Below are 19,778 nucleotides of genomic sequence, written 5' to 3' on the forward strand. Positions count from 1 at the left end.
TCCTGTTGAAATCTTTAAAATGGTTAAGTGGGACATTTGGCATTATGTCTGCCTAGTTTTATTAATGGGAGCAAATTCACAGATGAGTAGTCCACCAACTCTGTACAATTAATCCACATGATTCTTCTTGGCATCATGGGTTGACTGTGCTATGTAGACTGAGAGGACTATTAACACAACCAGCATGACAACCTGTAACCCACAGGGGCTTCAGAACAGTAACACAACTGGTTCTCTCCCATGTGGCACAATTCCTGACGTTAGCAATCCAAATGACGTTAGTCATCCCTCCTCGCACTTCCTGATGCATCGAAGTGGCAGCAGTGGAAAATGTAGGGTGGAATTGAACAAAAGCCACAGAATCCTGCCCCAAACTACAGCCCCATGACATGCTTCCCCACCCCTTCTGTAACATATAGTACAGCTTACTTACCCCGTGTCCCGATATCATTACACTGTGTTTCCCTACCCCTATCATTTCTCCCACTGGCAGGAAAATAGTAAATATAATGACATCAAGACATATGTTAAATTGCACTAGCACCTCGGAGTGGAGGCCCTTCAGCTGTTACCCCAATGACACGAGAGCTGTTTTTCTATGGGTTTGTCCTATGATCCTGTGGTAATGCCAGAAACTTAGAATCACGTGGGCAAGGCCATGCCCAAACAATCTCCACCAGGCCAGAAGGACTGCAATACACTCTCTGCTCATGTGGTTTTCTGACCGCTATATGTTACTGTGGCCGTGTGGGATAAAGCCACAAAAAAAGCAGGTGGCAATGTAGAAATGTTCCTTCAATTGCTGTAGTGGAGGCAGAGGGAGCTTGCTCAGGGCTGGCCCAAGATATTTTGCTGCCTGAGGCAGAGCAGCAAATGCACCCCAGCCAATGCAAGTCAAGGTAATAGTACCTCAGACCCATCAAGTTAAGGCAGAAAATCTCACAAGCGCCTCCCCCATTCCCTGGCAGTCAAAATACAATAACAATAAAAATAATGGAATTTAAATTAATGCAATAATGAACAATTTGTTGATCTTTAATGACACCCCAAAATCAGCTGCCTGAGGTAGCCACCTCCCTTTGCCTAATAATGGTAGGGCCAGCCCTGCTTCCTCGCTGAGGAAGATTTGTCCATCTTGGCAGCATCCTGTTGCTTATCTAGCAAAGCAGAATCACATTGGCAAAACCTTTTTTCTGTGCTTGAATAACTTTTGCTAGAGTGTGGCTCGTGAATCAATTGTCTGTTCCATGGCAAGTATTCTTCCCTGAGGCCAAATACTGGCATCACCCGACAGTGCAAATGGTTGAATCATCACAGCATTCTTCATAGACTTTCTCCACTTGTTTATCCCAAGTCTTTAAATGGAGAATAACTTCAGAATTCAGAAATTGATCCAAAAAGTAGCACTGACTTTAAAAAGAAAAGAAAAAGAAAGACAATCTTTGTTTCCTCATGACTTGTCATTCAAATTCCAGCTTGGGGATGTTAAGATGCTCTGTCTTTGCTCTGGCATGTCACAAAGCAAAGTAATGAGTCTTCCCATAATCTACAAATCAATGATATAAAGCAAGCTGCTATTAAAAATGTCTGACTAGTGATTATTTAAATTGGTCTAGTTGTAGCAAGTTTTGTTTTCAAATCATCCATGAGTCCGCTAGACAAAATGCTTCAATAGCATTAAAAAAAAAATAAAAGTCTTTTTTTGGTTGAGAAGAAAAAAAAGTACAAATCACTGTAAAAATTTGCCTCATGCACAATACAATGAATGTCAGTTGAGCTCTGCAATAGCTTTGCCCTCTTTGGCTAATATTTGCTAATTATACAGTTGGATGATGGAGTAATTTTGACCTGCCCTGGTTAAACAAAGGAAGCATTGTTGAACTTAATATAAAGAACTTGTGCATTAGACTGTAACCCAAACTGTTCTTGGTGGGGAGGGGGACATCTGTTAAACTTAATAAGCTCCAAGAAAATATGTGAAGGCTGGGGTGCCAGGTTATGAATAAGTTCATTCTTAACGTTAGAAATAAGCATCATTTAAAAAGATCCAAGAGACAGGGATCCGAAAAATATATATAAACCAAACAATTCCTAATTCTTTTGGATTTTATCCAAGATCCTGTCTTAATTAATAAGAAAACAACCATTATAATCAAAAATCAAATACTGGCTACCGAGCTGTGGATCTCTTGGCCATTCCATGTGATACTACTACTATCTTCACAACTCATTGGGCTGGTTCACAGTATAAGAGGAAAGACTGCTGTGTGAAAATGCAAGTGCCCAACTCCCTTGGGCATGCAGAACTAATTGCACAGTTCTTTAGATTCAGGCCAAGTGGCAAGACAGACTACTGGCTGATCTATCGTGCAGCATGTGGTTCCTTGATTTGCCACATCTCTATCCCTTGCTTCAAAGTTTGGGGCAGCACACAGAAAATCATTCTATTTTACCTTCACAACAACCCTGGAAGATAGCTTTGGCTCATAGTAACTTGTCCAAAGCTAGCCCAGTGAGCTTCATGGCAGGGATGGGGGAAGAGGGTTCAAACCAGGGCCAGATCTACATGGAAACGGAATGAGAAGCGTTTTCTGATTTTATCCGGATTTTCATGAAATTGGCTTTGTCTCGTCAGCAATACACAAAGTAAGAAAAATGGAGTATGCACTACCTAAAACCTGGGTCACTCAGCACTTGAAAACGGCCATACTTTGGGGTTGGGTGGGTGGAATCCAGCAAGTAGAACTGAACGTTATCAACCCCGTAGGTGCTGCTCAGCGAATGAGAGAGGCTTGTTCCCCACTCCTGTTCACACTCTCCTGCTCAGGAAAGTTTACCGGAAGCCCTGAATTAGGCCCCTGCAGTTTACCCTACACCTCTCCCCTCTCATCCACTACTGGGATAGTGTGAAAGATTAAAACTGCACTTATATGGGTGAAAAAAACAGATCTGTTAAGCTACTGCTGTGCAATTCTCACCGATTGGAACAGCAAAACTGCTTTTTTTATGAGTGGGGAAAATTCTGGAAGTCCTGATGGAGCAGCATGCGTGTGGATGGAAGAGGCGCATTGCTACACATGCTCTTGCCCAAGGCGCTGAGCAGCAACTCAGGCTCCTCCCCCCCCTCCCACCACCTTGGCTCCACGTGTTATGCTCAGGCTTTCTGCTTCAATTCACTCCCCTTTGGATTACTGGGGCCAGCGGCTGCCGCAGCTCTTCCAATCTTCTGGTCTTTCTCTTGCTCACCCTTACACCTTCCCAGCAGTTGATGAGGGAAGAAGAAGAAGCAAGTGGCAGGGAGAGGGGGCGACCGCCTCAATTCATTTTTTGACAGAGAGCCGTCAATAACTTGCATCAGGATCACTTGGGCAGGGGGGAGAAGGAGGAGGAAGGGAAGGGAGGAGGAGGAGGCTGAAGGATTTTGAAAAAGGAAATCCCACACCTGCAAATCGAGCGCAACAGAGTTCATTGACTCCAAAGGAATGGAAAAGTGCTTATATGAATGGGAAAAACAGGCTGCATTCTGTGAATGGGTAAAGCTGCCACTGCGGTATTCTGAATGAGGGGGAAAAAACCAGGCTGCATTCTGTGAATGGGAAAGCAGCCCCATTAGAGAATGGAGGGGAAATGGGGGCAGCCCCACCCCTTGACCATGTCATTGCCAGGTCACAGAAATAGGCACACCTAGGATTTAATGAGGGGGGACAGGGCATACGGCAGCAGAACTGCTCCAGAGACGAATTTAAGAAAAACAAAGCACTAAAACAACTTTCCGAAAATGCGCCTTTTCCGGAGGGAGGCTGTGGGGTAGCTGCAGATTGGTCTCAGTGACATCTATCGCAAACATCCCTGATGTGCTCTTGCTCCGCATTAAATGGCCATGTCGATTGGACCCAGGTCTCCAGAGGCAGAATAGAGCTGTCATGAGCATCGGGAAGCATGCAAGTTTCCCAGTCCAAGTCAAATGCTCTTAGCCACTTGCCCATTGGCTGTGATGAGTTAGCAGCCACAACGTGCAAATAGCAATGGAAATATCCTACTTCTTATTTAGTGGCTGCATCACTTCCAGACATTAGTATAATGAGGTCAGCTTGTACATTTCTCTCTAACCAACGGTATCTTTAGAGCTTATATAATATGGGAAGAAAGCTCACCTTCAAAATGAAACATTTCTTCCTTTCATCACATTCTTGTAAGATATTCGAGGCAAGAATGAAAGTGTGCACAACATATTTTATTATGTATAGCCTTATCTTCCACCTTTTGACTCATTATACTAAGTAGAATCTACTTCTTTGTGCATCTTAATCCTAGATGGTAAATTTCAGGAGGGATTGTCTTTTAATTCCCACCCCTTCACATTTGCACAGTGGCATGGCTTTGATCTTTACCAGGATGATCACATGCTCCTAGGAATAAAGAAATCTGAGAACAATATTGTTTTATCTTCTTGCAGACATAAGGTTTGTAACAGGAAAGAAAAATGTTGAAGTGAAGCATTAACAGCATGGTTAGGATAATAAAAACAGTCTCGTATTAAGAATTACTCATGGGAAATTATTGTAGCAGTCAGGAGCTATTACAAAATACAAACATATCCTTCCTTCTATCACTTGGACTAATCAGTCCAAATTACATTCTGCATTCTTCCATGCAGAGTGGCAAGTCTACCGCATTTACAACATTTGTGTTCACATTCATCACATGACGATGACAGCAAGTCGTGGTGACTTGCATGCAGTGATGATGAATAACGATGTGCAAGAGCTGATCATGACAACCCCCATAGCTACACCCCCAAAGTGCATAGCCATACCCCCGAGGCAGCGGTAGGCAACCTTTTCGGACCCATGGGCAAATCTGGACATTTTAGAAACTGTTCTGAGCACCACTACAAAATGGCTGTCAGGGGAGGCATGGCTAGTCACAAAGGACAAGTAACCTTCCCGTAAGACTGAGTAGAAGGCAGGGGTGGCACCTGAGCCACAGTGTACTAAAGAATGCTTTTGAACTCACGGTTTTCAGCACCAACAGAAATGTATTTCACAGAAGGCAAATTCATTTTCTCTCCTGCCCCCTCTAGGAGACAACTCATTTCCTCCCCCCCCCATCCCTTTTTCCTCTCTCATTCTGGATCAGCACCCACTCTGGATCACCTCTCTCTCTCTCTCTCTCTCTCACGCACACGCACACACACATGCATCCCATGTGTCCATTATGCAGGTGGGAGGGGTGGGGCACTTTGGCGGATGCCAAGAAATGTGTCCAGGAGCAAATTGGTGACACCAAATTGCCTACCCCTGCCCTAAGGAGTGTCTGTTTTGATCTTGTGTGTGTGTGTGCTGTCTATACATATATCATAGCTTCCATCTATGTGAAAACAGACCAATTCCTTAAGGGGCCTGAAATAATGTTCAAACTTAAGGCAGCTAATGGGTCAAAATTTGGTTGTTAAAGAAAATACATCTAAAAACATAGGGCTTTTTCTTCACAGTGGCCCAAGAAAGGCTGTGAGAACCAGGCCTCCATGTACATGGGCCTTCCATCAGCCTTACCATTTCTTCATGATGGGAAGGGGGTTGTGTCCCAGCCACTCCTTCTCTTCCCAAATGCTGCCACTGGTCAAGTGAGTGTATGAATGTGTCCAATGCTTCTTCACGGAGTCCATTTCACACATTATCCTGCGGAAGTCGCCCTGTGCAGGCGTTCAGCCTGTGCATGTGAGGACGAAAACTGTGGTGGGGGCGGGTCTGTAAGCACATTCAGCCAAGCATGCTTATAAACCCCCTTCAGAGCCTAGAGCTGAATGGATGAAGGTCTTTAGAGAAGCCGGGCATGTGGGGGCATTTGAGGCAGGGCTTGCACGCATGCCCTCGCTCCTACCGTATTGGTAGCCCCCATGGGGATAGGCTGAATGCCGGCATACTGCTAGTGCTGAGTAATCAAGGAATACACACACATGTATGAACAAGGGCCACAACTTATTTTCTTATCAGAGAGGTAATCTTGGTTTGTGCCAGCACATATCTGAAGGGCAGTTGCTCATGTGATGCATGCCAGTGTACAACCCACTGGCTGGATCTGTACTCAAAACAACATTGCCATCTTCAGTGTGCATGGCTGTCTGGGCCCCATGGTTGTTTGAAGATCTCACCAAGTCTTGTGCAAGACTCAGTGCAATTCTTAATCTACTCTTCTCAGTCTTCTACTGGCACTTGGGAGACCAGCAGGAAGGGTGGATTAAGATCACAAAAATGAATGGCACCCCATCACCACGGAGGGTACTTCTTTTGCCCTGGAGGGAGATACTGCAGGTCTCTTGCCCAAGGGCTCACTAAAACTGAGGGCAGCTCTACATCTGCATAACAGTTATGTCACATGCCGTATCTGTCTTTGAACAGGTACATTCAGCCATAGGGATGATTAGGACAATAGCAGTGCAGGTACAGCCAGTGGTGACACAACATATTTGTTACACCAAATGATATTCAGGCTGATCCAGTCAGAAACTGGCAGTTGGATGCCAACTTAGAGTACAGCCATTGAAACAAATGGGCCTTAAGGCAGTCATTACTAATTTCAGTCCCATTGAGTTTAATGGGTCTACTCTAAGTATATCTAAATTGGGATCCAACCCTGGGAATGTAGTAAAGCCATTAGCAAATGGTATGAAAGCAACACATACACACCTAATTAAAGCCAAGTTTCTCAAAATTATCACTACAGGATTTCTCATTAGAAGACATATTGCATACTCCATGGCACAATCACATGTAGACATGTTTCCAGATCCATTGGTCTCATAGAGGATAAAGATGTAACTGAAATTTCAGATAGCTGCAGAAGTTCCCAAGACTCACTGGAAATCAGTGATGTCCAGGGGAGGAGAGGCCCATGCTAGGGACGTCAGAAAAATCTGCTATGGAACCAAATGAGTCTGGATTTTTATGACTCCAACGCACAGATTCTACAGCAGCGCGGTTTTGCAGACTTGTGAACCATGTTTCTAACCTTCAAGAACTTTGCACAAGTTTTGTCATAGAAAAATATGCAATTTTTTAAAAAAAAACCCAGCAAAAAATACGCATTTCCCCCATAGGCTAAAGAGTGAAAATGTGCACATTTTCGCACATGTGAATTTGCGCAAATTTGGGAGGGGATTAAAAATCCAATTCCTATTCCATCGATGGGCAGACAACAGAATGATAGGTGCCTGACAATCCACAAAGCACAGACAGAAAGGATTTTACGCAATTCGTACATCCCTACCCCATGCTTTTACCGGTGGACATTGTGTGTGGTAGCAATGGAGGCAGAAGCAGCAGAAACAACACAATGTAGGCCTATAGTTGATCAGTGACCAGCAATATCTAGCACAGGCTGATGACATCATCAGCCCATGCCAGGCCTGCCAGCCCTTAAGCAACTGCGCTCTTGTTCAGAGTTGCTTCTGCCATCAGCTGCCACCAATTAAGTCCTGTAATTATTTCACAATGTTAATTGTTAGCTGAATTCTTCATTAAGCATCAAATTTTTGCTGGTAAGTAGAAAGAAATGAGGCGGCTCACATCCCTTCTGCCAGAGCTTTACCTGTTATGGCTAGCTGAGTAACAAAAAAAGTCATTCTGGATTTCCTCTTCCTCTTCCAGGTGGAGAGCAAAACAATGGAGTTCCCTGTAACTGTTACGACAAATAGAATCCAAAGGGTCACAAGCTGTTCTGTCTGTGGGGAAAGAAAATAGGAAGGTAAATGGGAGGACCTGATTGTGGTAAACCTTGAGCTGTAGTTAAGCAAATTACCCAGGTGGCTCAGGCACTTGGGAATATGAAAGAGATATTTTGTTACAAGGCAAAAAATCTGAATTTTGACATGCTCAGACTTGATGCTGTAATCGCTATTCAAATTTTGGGACTATTTTTAAATTATAACCCCAAGTAGTGAATTATGAACCAAAATCTGTTGTGTCACATGCTGAGCCAGTTAGCGTATTGTCACTCACAGTGCAATTCTAACAAGTCTACTCAAAAGTAAGCCCCATTGAGTTCAACGGGGCTTACTCCAAAGTAAGTGTACATAGGATTGCACTCAGTCATTTCAAGCCAAAAGGAGCTGTATTATGCATTATAGAATGGTTTCTTCAACAATAAATATGGGGGGTTAGCTCTTTGACTAAATCAGAGATTTGGATGACCTTTCTTGCGGCATACTTTTACATAGTCTGTTATATTTATTTATTTTCTATATTTGTATCCAGGCTTTTCTTCCAAGGAACTCAAGGTAGTGTACCTGATTCCTCCCCTGCCCCCTGTCCCATTGTCTCCCGGCAACAACCCTTTGAGGTAGGTTAGGCTGAGAGAGAGTGACTAGCCCAGGGTCACCCAGTGAGCTCCGTGGCTGAGTGGGGATTAGAATCTGAGTTTCCCCTTTCCGAGTCCAATACCCTAACCACTACACCACACTTGCTCCATTATTGTAAGCCTGAAATAGGTTATTGCTATATTTATTTATTAATTAAATTTAAATACCACTCTTCATAAACAAATCTCAAAGTGGTTTACAAATAAAATCGATGCTACAAAACACAAGCACTAATTAAACAATACTATTAAATGCTAAAAAATTAATAATCCTCAAGTCAATCAGCAAGATAAAACATTCCCAAGACTACTCAACAAATAAAAAGCTCGATGGTCTCATCTAAAGAACCCACACACCATACCAAAACAGACCATTAATTTGCCAAAGGCAAGGGTACTGCTGAAGATATGCAGCATATAGAAATATATGGGAAAGTGTCCCGTAGTGGTTTTGTAGCTATATATTGAAATCAAACGACTATAATTAAGAACAGAAGAAGAGCCATACTGGATTAGACCAAAGGTCTGTCTAATCCAGCATCCTGTTTCCCAGACAAACAGATGCCCATGGAAAGCTGACATGCAGGACATGAATTCCATCCTCCCACTGGCAACACAGGCAGACTACCTCTGATACTGGAGATTCGTAGCCGTCATGACTAGTAGCCACTGATAGCCTGATCCTCCATGAATTTGTCGAATCCCCTTTTAAAGCTACCCAGGTTGGTGGCCATCATTGCATGGCCATCACTCATTCATGTTCACTGATGGAGAGGAAGGGGTGATGGACGACCGATTCGTGGTCTCTGCAACTTCTATTACTGCTAACTTTCCTTCGAACTGCAGCAGTTGTTTATATGGCTCTTTTAATACTCTTTGGGTTTTGCAATTCTTAGTTTAATAACTTTATGAGCAAAGTTATTACTATTGCCATCTTTCCTCAAAGGCTAAGAGAATGATATGCCCAAGGGTGCCTACTGAGGTTGAGCTGGATTTTGAACCCAGATCCATACCCTATGTGGAGGTCCATTCAAAACACCCCCATTTCTACTTGTCAAAGAGGTGAGCAGCAGCTGGTGGAGGCTGGTGGCTCCGGCTTCGGTGGAGCGGCGAATCCATGCTGGGTTTCAGTCAGAACCAGACGGAACGCTAATGGAGCTATCCGAGGTGCTGACCTCAGTTTGTGGATAGCGTTCAGCACTTTGGAATGCTCCCTTAAAGTTCTGGCTGGTTCTGACTGAAACCCAGGATGTATTCATAGCCCCACTGAGATCGGAGCCACCAGCCTCCACTGGAAGCAGCTGCTAGTACTGGAGCCCTGGAGAGCCTTAGGGCATGAGCGTTATCCACCCCGGAGGCACTACGGTTCGAGGCAGAGCTTGGGAGGGAACAAAAGCCGGATCCTGGAGTGCAACAGGCCAGACAGGTCTGCTCTCTTGACCAGCGAAGAACGGAGGCCAGGCTTTTGTTAGTTATATCTGACCTGGTCAATCCAGAGACATTTCACTTCCTGCCTACCACATGCTGGGTGCCAGTATTCATTTGTTGTGACCGTAGAAGGGCTCTAAGCCTTAAGCACACACATAAAGGGGATACGTGGCTCAACAACACTACAAGCGAGAAGGATCTTGGAATTGTTGTCGATCACAAGCTGAATAGGAGCCAACAGTGTGATGTGGCTGCAAAAAGGCAAATGCTATTTTGCGCTGCATTAATAGAAGCATAGCTTCCAAATCCCGGGAAGTACTAGTTCCCTTCTACTCAGCACTAGTTAGGCCTCATCTGGAGTACTGTGTCCAGTTCTGGGCGCCACACTTTAAGAAGGATACGGACAAGCTGGAGAGGGTTCAGAGGAGGGCAACAAAGATGATCAGGGGACTGGAAACAAAGCCCTATGAAGAGAGACTGAAAGAACTGGGCATGTTTAGCCTTGAGAAGAGAAGACTGAGGGGAGATATGATAGCGCTCTTCAAGTACTTGAAAGGTTGTCACAGAGAGGAAGGCCAGCATCCCTTCTTGACCATCCCAGAGGACACGGAATAATGGGCTCAAGTTACAGGAAGCCAGATTCCAGGTGAACATCAGGAAAAACATCCTGACTGTTAGAGCAATACGACAATGGAACCAATTCTCTAGGGAGGTGGCGGGCTCTCCCACACTGGAGGCCTTCAAGACGAGGCTGGACAGCCACCTGTCAGGGATGCTCTGACTTGGATTCCTTCATTGAGCAGGGGGTTGGACTCGATGGCCTTGTGGGCCCCTTCCAACCCTACTATTCTATGATTCTATGATTCTATGAAAGCTAAGTAACTTACAACGTCCTAGCCTTAGAACTCAGTGGCACCGCCAGGGCCGGACCACAGAGTCCAGTTCCAGCACTCCCCAGCCCAGGAAAGCCCCTGAAGGCAGCCATGTGGCCGTGGCAGCAGCTTCTCCTCCTCCTAGCCTGCTGGCAAAAGGATGCCCTGAATTAGCCTGCCAAGTGAGGCTGAAGCCCAATGGACTTTGTCTTTCTTTCATAACTTTGAATAGCAGTGACCTGAACCAGGTAGACACTGCCTTTGCAGGGGGATACAGCCAAAAGTGGGCACAGGGGCAGTTTAAAGTCCACCGTTTTGCCACTCAGGCCCCCCTCAGAGCTAGCAGTGCCTCTGTTAGAACGTGCAAGTTCCTGGTCCAAGCTCCAGAGTCCCCTGATAGATGCCACCAATGATCTTCCAGGGAAAGGAGGAAGAGCTTTGTAGCACATACATAGCAGTGTGCGCATAGGCTTCATTTGGACTTAGAGTAGCCACTTATGCATAGTAAAAAAAGAGCAACTGCATCACAAAAGAAGAGAACAAAAGAGGACACTGATTTGCATAACATGTGCATATGCAAATTTATAAGTACAGATTCAAATTTAGAAATAATAATTCCTGCCTACCACATGTTGCTGGGGAACATGGGTAGGAGGGTGCTGTTGCACTCATGTCCTACTTGTGGGTTTCCCGTGGCCAGCTGGTTGGCCGCTGTGTGAACCGAATGCTGGACTAGACAGACCCTTTGTCTAATCCAGCACAGCTCGGATATTCTTAATTTAAATAGAAATGCAATACCGTAGTGGGGAAGGCTATAACTAGGTGGCCTGTGTGCCTGCTCAGTCTGCTGTCTAGGTGCTAACTGTTGATGGAAAACTCCAAGGCCTCTGCTCTCCCTTCTTATGGTTCTTTGACTTTAAACCAAACTTGGACAGGACAGCCCATCAAATAGAGGACACCTTTAAGGAGAGGACTGTCCTCTCCCAAATCTCCAAAATAGAGGACTGTCCTAAAGTAGGACACCTGGCCACCCTAGGACCCACAGTTGACTGGATTACAGTGTACATATTCATATTAATATGCAAATATATTAAATCCATATTAATGTGCAAATGTATTAATTCATATTAATATGCAAATCTCCAAAATAGAGGACTGTGCTAAAGTAGGACACCCGGCCACCCCAGGACCCACAGTTGACTGGATTACAGTGTACATATTCATATTCATATGCAAATGTATTAAATCCAATGTGTTGTGTTTCAGGCCCCCACGTGCATTATTGAAATACAGTGATGGTCTGCCATATTTTCACCTTCAGTGGAAGAATGTAGAGTAACCTAATCAATTCCTGTACACAAACTCCAGCCTCAGGGTTCTCGAATGCTGGGTACTGTGACACAAGTATGCAGGCTGAACCAGTCAGTGATGATAAATAAGTTTACAGTCCCCTTTCAATCCAGGCTGAGAAAACACACACACACACACACACAGCAAATCCTGGAGAGCCCATTAGGGAGGTTCCAATTTCCCTGACAGATTGTTCAGAATGGGAGCCACTAATTCAGGTCCATTCCAGTTTAGCCAGATTTCTGTGCTGCGAGGTTCAGTAGAAATACTGCAGTTTATCATGACTCATAGCTGAGGACATAGTTGTGATTCATCTACAAAAGCCTGAACTTCCTTTTTAATGGATTTGGCTAAAATGCCACAATACTCCAAGCTCCTTGCTTGCAAAGGGATTATGGGTAGCAGAATTTCAAAAGCATATTAGGCCCACAGCAAATGAGTCATGGTGCATCGGACAGCCTGTGATGAGATATGCAGGCACATATGCAAGCAATTCGCCACTGTAATTCTCAAAGTGTTCTTTGTGCATAAATGCCATTCAGATCCATAAGGCTTGCGCTGGTTAAATGTTTTGATCATCAGAGTTGTTTGTTCTTACATGCCCATTTGTTCATCTGTGAGTGAATCTTTTCCCCCATGTTAGCACATTAAATTCTACAAATGTATATCGTATTAAGATGTTTTGATCTTCTTTAATGGAAGAATTTGGATTCAAATCAGTGCAGTCCTGCTGCAGTCAATGAAACTGCCCTGCCTTAAGTCCAAATTGTAAATGGTGCTTCCTGTCTATGATCCTAGACAATAAAATAGTCATGAACGGATAATATTTTTCCACAGGTCTCCGTGTAGATATATGCCAAAGGACTGAACCAGATGCTAGCTTGATGCTTTGCATGGCTCAATCAAGCCTGTTGATACATTAGAAATTCATATTTGGTTTTCTTTATCTGGTGTCCTAGTTTTTTGTGATTGAACTGAGTTTCTCTATTGTCAAGGAGTGAAACCTGCTGGGACATTACTTTTTCATTGTCAGGTTAGCTAGCTGTCACCACACAAATGCTTAACCATTTTTGGGGATTGCTGTTGTCTAGCCTTCGATTGACAAATGTCGATGCTAGAAAGGTAAAACAGGGTTGCTCTTGATATTTTTTTCAGTTAGTAACAATCCAGTAGGAAACCATGAAAAAGGAGCTGTACACACACACACACACACCCCTGCCCTCTTGAAACCTGTTGTGGGGGAGGAGATGCAATGCAGCTTTAAGCACAGCCAATTTTAAAATGTCATTCCACTCGAAAATTCACTTGCGCTCTTTTCTACGATGGTATTTCAGACAGAATTATAATCTGAATCCTGTTTTTAAACTGTTTTTCCCAGTGACAAAACACTCTCTGCCCCAATCCAGTAAGAGGGGACGTGCGTCGTCCAACTGTGTGGGAAAGATGTTTCCCACTCAGTCCTGTCTAGACTTGTGGAGTCCAGCTCATTCCTTCCTCACATTTGGGCCAGGGGAAAGAAGGGCATGCATACCCCTTCCCTCCACCACTGGGGAGAGGCGGGTGGCTGGGAGATCCAGTCTCTAAAGCGGGCCAATTTGCCCTCATCCTGTGCACAATTATGCACTCATAAAGCCCATGATATAGATGCAGTATAGCTCCACAACAGATAGTAAGCTCCACGTGGAAGTAAGCGCCACTGATTTGGAAGGAATGTGCTCCCACCTTTCGGGCACAATCCAGCCAAAGTTAAGTCCTTTTAAACAGGGCCGGTGCAAGCTCTCTCACTGCCTGAGGCAGGAGAGCATACACACACCTCCACCGCCACATCGCCCCACCACCACTTGCCACGTCTCCCCCAACCTCCACTGAATCTCCCAGCCCCTGCCCCATGTCCCCCACCCCTGCATCCCCCCTTACCCTCCTATTGCCACTACTGTTCCTCCTCTCTAAAGAGCTGTGTCGGCTGTAAAAAGCAGCTGGAGTGGCTCTTCACAGAGCCACGGTACAGGCAATCTCCTGAGACATCCCCTCCCACAATGCCTGGCTCTGTGGAAGGACCTTCTCAGAGCCAGGCATTTGGGCCTGGCTGGCTCTCTGAAGAACCACGACAGCCACTTTCTCTGGCCAATGCAGCTCTACCCAGCTGCTTTCTGGCTTGCGCAGAGAGTCCTTGCTTTTACGTGATAGGCTACGCAAATGTTTGCGTAGCCTATCGCGTTAATGAAAAGCACGGACGCAAATGGCATCCAGGATGCCATTTGCGGCTGTAAAGGCCTTAGTTTAAGGTAAATGCAGCCATTTACGGCTACATTTACCTTAAACTAAGGCCTTTACGGCTGCAAATGGCGTCCGGGACGCCATTTGTGTCCGCAGTCAGTAGTCCCCTTCAGCCAGCGATACAGCATGGCGGCCGTATCTCTGGCACTTCGGTGCCAGCCAGCGGCTCCGTGGAATTGCTGTGGAGTGGAGCCAGCGGAAGAGGATTCCGGAGGGGGGGTGTGGAATGGATGGCCTCCCCCCCTGCAGACCCCCCCCCCCGGACACAGGGACGTCCCTGCTTTTACGTGATAGGCTACGCAAATATTTGCATAGCCTATTGCATTAATGAAAAGCAGAACGGCTGCAAATGGCATCCAGGATGTCATTTGCGGCCATAAAGGCCTTGGTTTAAGGTAAATGCAGCCATTTACGACTGCATTTACTTTAAACTAAGGCCTTTATGGCCACAAATGGCGTCGTGGACGCCATTTGCGTCAGCAGTCAATCTGCCCTGCCAGCAATACGGCAGTGGCGGCTGTATCACTGGCGCTCTGGAGCTGGCCAGCAGGGAGGATCTGGCTGGTGAGGATTCCTCCTGGAGGTGGAGGTAAGTCTTCTGATCCTCCATGGACTCCAGGAGGCCGGATTCTTTTGAATCCAGCCTTGCTGGGGTCCATGGAAGATTTCTCTCTCATCCCTAGTATTATTATTGTTGATAATTAAGAGATTAAGGGTCAGTGGCTTGACAGCCATAGGATAGCCCACACTCCGAGGAGCCCGCACTCTGAGGTTGGTTCCCAGAGAACCGACCCCCACCCCCTCCCGTGCCGCCTCGTAGGCAGCACAGATCGGCCCTGCATTCCACGCTCGTAAGAGCAGCACAGAGCAGCGAAAACAGGGCATTCCTGGGGGCAGGGTGGGGAAGTCGGAAATCTGGTAGGACACACCCTATGTGTTGTCTGGCCACCGCTTCCCATGCTCTGAGTTCCTGTGGCTAGACAGCTGAAATCGGCTGTCTAGCCACGAAAGCAGGGCTGAGGGAGTGAGGAGGAGATCCGCTCCTCACCACTCCTCCCGCCCTGCGCTGGATAGGTGGTCGCCCCTGAAGGCGGCTGTCGATCTTGATAGGATTGTGCCCTGAATGCTATGTTAGTTGTCCCTGTATAAGGCCTTTGCTGTGAGTCCCGTTAGAAAGTGTTACATAAGCACACACATACAGCTTCTCCAGTTCAAACCCCAACACTAATAGAAGTGGCCACTGGGGTTTTGTTTCACATATTTACATGTAACCCGAAGGTGCACCGCAGGATGTGCTGTCTGCAGAGCAAGGTCCTATATTCAGAGGCAGTAAAGGTGGGAAGGGCTATACTGCCTTTGTGCCCTGCGCATGGGCCTCGCCAAGGCTTCTTGTTGGCTGTGTGAGAGGCAGAATGCTGGACTTGATAGACCTGATCTCGCAGGGCTCTTCCTATTACTGTCCACGTGACTGTACCCTGGGAGAATAGTATCAGCCTTTCCCAGGAACACCTTAAGCGTGCATACTGAAGAGCCAGCAGTGAGCGCAGACAGCTTTGCACAGGCATGCCTGAAACATGGAAATCAACTTAACTTGCTCTGTGAGTGTCTATGCCACTTCCATGCAGACAGGAAATACATTTTCCAGCTTCACATTTTAGAAAGTGCATCTGAATGAATGGAGCTGCCTGCCTGCCTGCCTGCCTGCCTGCCATTAGCGTTGGGACACACACAAACTCAGATGGACACCTGCGGAAATTAATTGCCGTCAAGGGATTGGCAGCAGCCCATAACATTACATTGTAAACTAACAACGGTCCATGTTATTACATGCCCGTCTTTCTCTTCTTTACCTGCTATGTGATGGGAAACAGCAAAGCACTCCCCCACTGAGAAGACTGGATTGAATTGTCTCCATTCACAGATCTTCTCTCCCCATGGCATCTTAAGAATGAGATCTTGAGAAACTTTAGTCGAACAAATTAAACTCGCACAAAAGCATATAGCCCAGCGGCAGCACTTCCTTTCATTCACCCCAACTCAGCTGTGCATTGCTAACATGTCTTATACATCCACAGTATATCTGCCTACTCAGAAGTAAGTTCCATTCAGTTCAATGGGACTTGCTCTCAAGTTAGTTGGTATAGGGCTGCAGTCTTGAAGTATGTTGTGTGTCTGTCTGCATGTGTGTGGGTGGGAGGTTCTATAGCTTCATCAACATATATGACACTTTACACAGTAACATAAGAAGGAAAAACAACAACAGAGTATTGCAATGCCTAAAAATAAAAATTAAAAAATAATAAAATAGAGGAAGATAGAATATAAACATCTTTAAAAATCAAAGAAATCTGGCATATCCTTTTGTGGAAGAGAGCCCAATTAGTCAGATGTGTGAAGTGACAGAAGCGGGAGGAAAGAGAAGCAGAAATATCCTATTGCCTCTGCTGAGAGACCAGCCAACTTTGGCTCACCATGACTATCACCTGGCCGGCAGCCATTCCATCCAACTACTTGAGCTGGTTCCATCGTAGCTGATGGTTATTAGAGGTGTAACTTTAAAAAGTGGTGCAGGCTAATTCTTATTTCTTCCTCCTTCCCCAGCCCTTTTTCCTTGCCTGTCATGTCCTTTAAACTGTAACCCTGAGGGAAAAGACAGTTCTCCTAGTGGGATTGGTAAGCTTTTTGGCTAGTGAGCAAGGTAACAATGCTTTAAATAAAATAAATAAATCATCCTAAATTGGCAGGCATAGAGACATACAGTTGCAGGGGCTGGGGGAATGGACAGGAGCATGGTCAGAAGGGAATGAAGTGCAAAAGGAATGAACAGTGGCAGTTACATAGAAAGATGGAACAAGCTTTTCTCAATTTCAGTCCAGGAATATGTGGGTTTTGTTTTGTTACAACTGCACTAGAAAAATCAACCGAAAGATTGCTTCCAAAGGGAGAAAAACTACTTGGCTAATTCCCCCCACCCCACCCACACACACTCACGCACACGTAATATGCATACATACACACACACACACACACACACACACCCTCCTCAGGACGTACAAAGAACACTTCAGTACTTTCTGCTGAAAGCTGTAATTTCCTCCCATATATTATTAACACTAAGCAGCAACTGAAAAACTGACACTCTTGCCTCGAAGTCCCTACTGAAAGAAAGCATGAAAAAACACACACCCCCAACCAGCTGTCAACTCCATGCGAGAAGCTTTCTGTATCTAACCAGTGAGCATTCCGTGCTTGCCAAGCTCCTGGAAAATACAAAGGTGCGGGACAGCAAGAAAGCTTAATGTTACATACCTTAAAGGAATAATAAAAGGATTCCCATTCCTCTTCCTCCAGCGCTTCAGCGAAAGTCACAGCTTCTGTGCGAGCAACGAGTGTGGCATCTGGGCTCTCAGTGCCGCTTCCATTTGAGTCCCTGCTGGTTGCCGTGACCCCGACTTGCATGGCTTTGTTGCTCCTTCCTGAACTGCTCCAGTTCTTCTTGTGACAGCTAATGGCAGCCAAGCTCTCCTTGGAGAAGCGCAACAGCATGAGCTGCTCCTCCACGGGCTACTACAGGCATCAGGCTTCAAAGCAACTGAGCAACACCGTCCAAGCTGGAAATCCTTCCCCCACTCCCCCAAAGAACTCTGCTTGTCGACAGGACTCGCTCTCCAGCTGTTTATCCTCAGCATCTGGAGCCGATAACACACATCGAGTCGTCTTTGTACCTGTGCTAGCTCTAGGTTGCCGCACGCCTAAGGGGTCAACTGGCAAAGCCAATGTCGGATTCTTTGCAAAATAGTGCAGCTATTTCGCATTCTGGAGTAGCAGCGTGCAGCGCAGCCCGCCCAACAGAAGTGTGCTGTTTCTGCTTGGATTGGTCCAGTGCATCTCCTCCATACCAGCGTGCCAAGGTCAGGAATGAAGGTCATCGCCACCCAGAGAAATCAGACCCATTTACTTCTTTGATTGGTTCAATTTCACTCAGCCACGATTGCATCTCTGCTCTGTTTTCTTATAGCCTGCTCTGTTTTCTCATAGTGCATCTGTAGTCCAAAAGCCCCAATCAAAAATGGTTCAAAAGCTACGGCAATAGCCAAAGGTCAACATTTTACACTTCAGCTTGACTGCTAAGATTTTGAAGTAAATCATTTTCTTTCCTTTGTGGAAGGCATGGCTCCCCCCCCCCTTTCACAAATGTAGTGGAAATACTTGGCCCATCATTTCCTGATTGCGCAATATTCTGATGATCAAACAGCATGTTACAGTGTAAAAGGTTTGAAACTAAGCTTTCTCCATACACACAGGCAGTCTCTGAATTTGCTGCACGCATGGCCTGATTTGGAGTAACAGCAGGTGAATGGGTCAAGTCCACACAGTATTCTGTAGCCACTATGATTTGCATGACTGCAGCAACCTCATTTCAGCCACCCCTGGAAGCACCAGTTTTTACAAATGGAGCCTCCAGATGAGTGCTGCTGGCTACGGGCTCGTGATGACCCTGCGTACTTTCCAAGGCACTTGTGTGTGGGGGGGGGGAGGAGAGGAGGAGCCATTAGACTGAACTAGGGTTGGGAGAGAATTTCATTTGGTCTGCATTTTTAGGCACATCAACCTAATTTGCATTTGCCAGACTAATACATAGAGTGGAAGACAGTTATCCTTTTGATTGTGCACATATCTGAGTTTTGTTCTTGGCTCAGAAAGTGTGCACAAAAATGCACATATTAGGGCAAGTTGTATGCAAAAATGCGCATATTTCCTATGCACATATTAGGGCAAGTTGTATGCAAAAATGCGCATATTTCCTATGCATACAGAAATCCGTATTTTGGGGAGAAATTGCATACAAAATGTGTATGTTGGGGAAATTGCATATGAAAACACATGTGGAATTGTGTGCATTTCTTTTTAAAATTGCAGACCGATGTGGAAATTGGATGGCATGGAACCTATGACTAAACACATGCAAATGGACTTACGACATACGAAACACTGATTTGCTTATCCCTAGTCTCATGTGATTTCTACCTGGCTGCATCCAAGGGAGAGGACAGACAACAAAGCCAACTCTATTGGATCAACTGGGACTAGCTGCCATTTTGGCTTCTCTCCTAGAAATGTCTCCTCCATGGCCAATGGCTATTCTAGCTGGACACTTTAGGACCAATTACACTTTAAGAACTGTTACTTGAATTTGCTTACTTTCCTGTTCCCGCCCCATTTTGTATTCCTTTTTAATTTTGCATCATGTCTATTAAATTGTAAACCTGCTGGCAAGGACTAACTTGTCTTTTAATCTCTCTACAGTGTTTAGGAAATTTTAGGTGCTTTATAAATTAACCATCATCACCATATGGAAAACTGTTTATGTCAACAAAACACTTCTGTGAGAAGAGAGAAAAGAAGAAATGAGTAGCCATTGTTTCAAACAATTAGATGAGACTATAGCCCTATTTAGGCATGATGCCTGAACGGGGTACAGTAACAGGTGTA

The 19,778-nt window shown here is 45.4% G+C and overlaps 1 protein-coding gene across 2 annotated transcripts in view; it reads right to left on the reverse strand.

Moving 5' to 3' along the window:
- NPSR1 (neuropeptide S receptor 1) overlaps nt 1–17,744 on the reverse strand; it is a 111,951-nt gene extending 94,207 nt beyond the window's left edge. For both annotated transcript variants that reach the window (XM_084860401.1, XM_084860399.1), the window contains exons 1-2: nt 17,595–17,744; nt 7,591–7,723 (exon numbers count right to left, since the gene is read on the reverse strand). In XM_084860401.1, the coding sequence (XP_084716527.1) occupies nt 7,591–7,723; nt 17,595–17,744 (283 nt within the window). The remainder of the gene's footprint in view (nt 1–7,590; nt 7,724–17,594) is intronic.
- Nucleotides 17,745–19,778: the final 2,034 nt, after the last annotated feature.

This window comes from Heloderma suspectum, chromosome 5 (genome assembly GCF_057233095.1).
Source record: "Heloderma suspectum isolate Gila_16-S chromosome 5, 16-S_ref, whole genome shotgun sequence".
Classification (NCBI taxonomy): Eukaryota; Metazoa; Chordata; class Lepidosauria; order Squamata; family Helodermatidae; genus Heloderma; species Heloderma suspectum.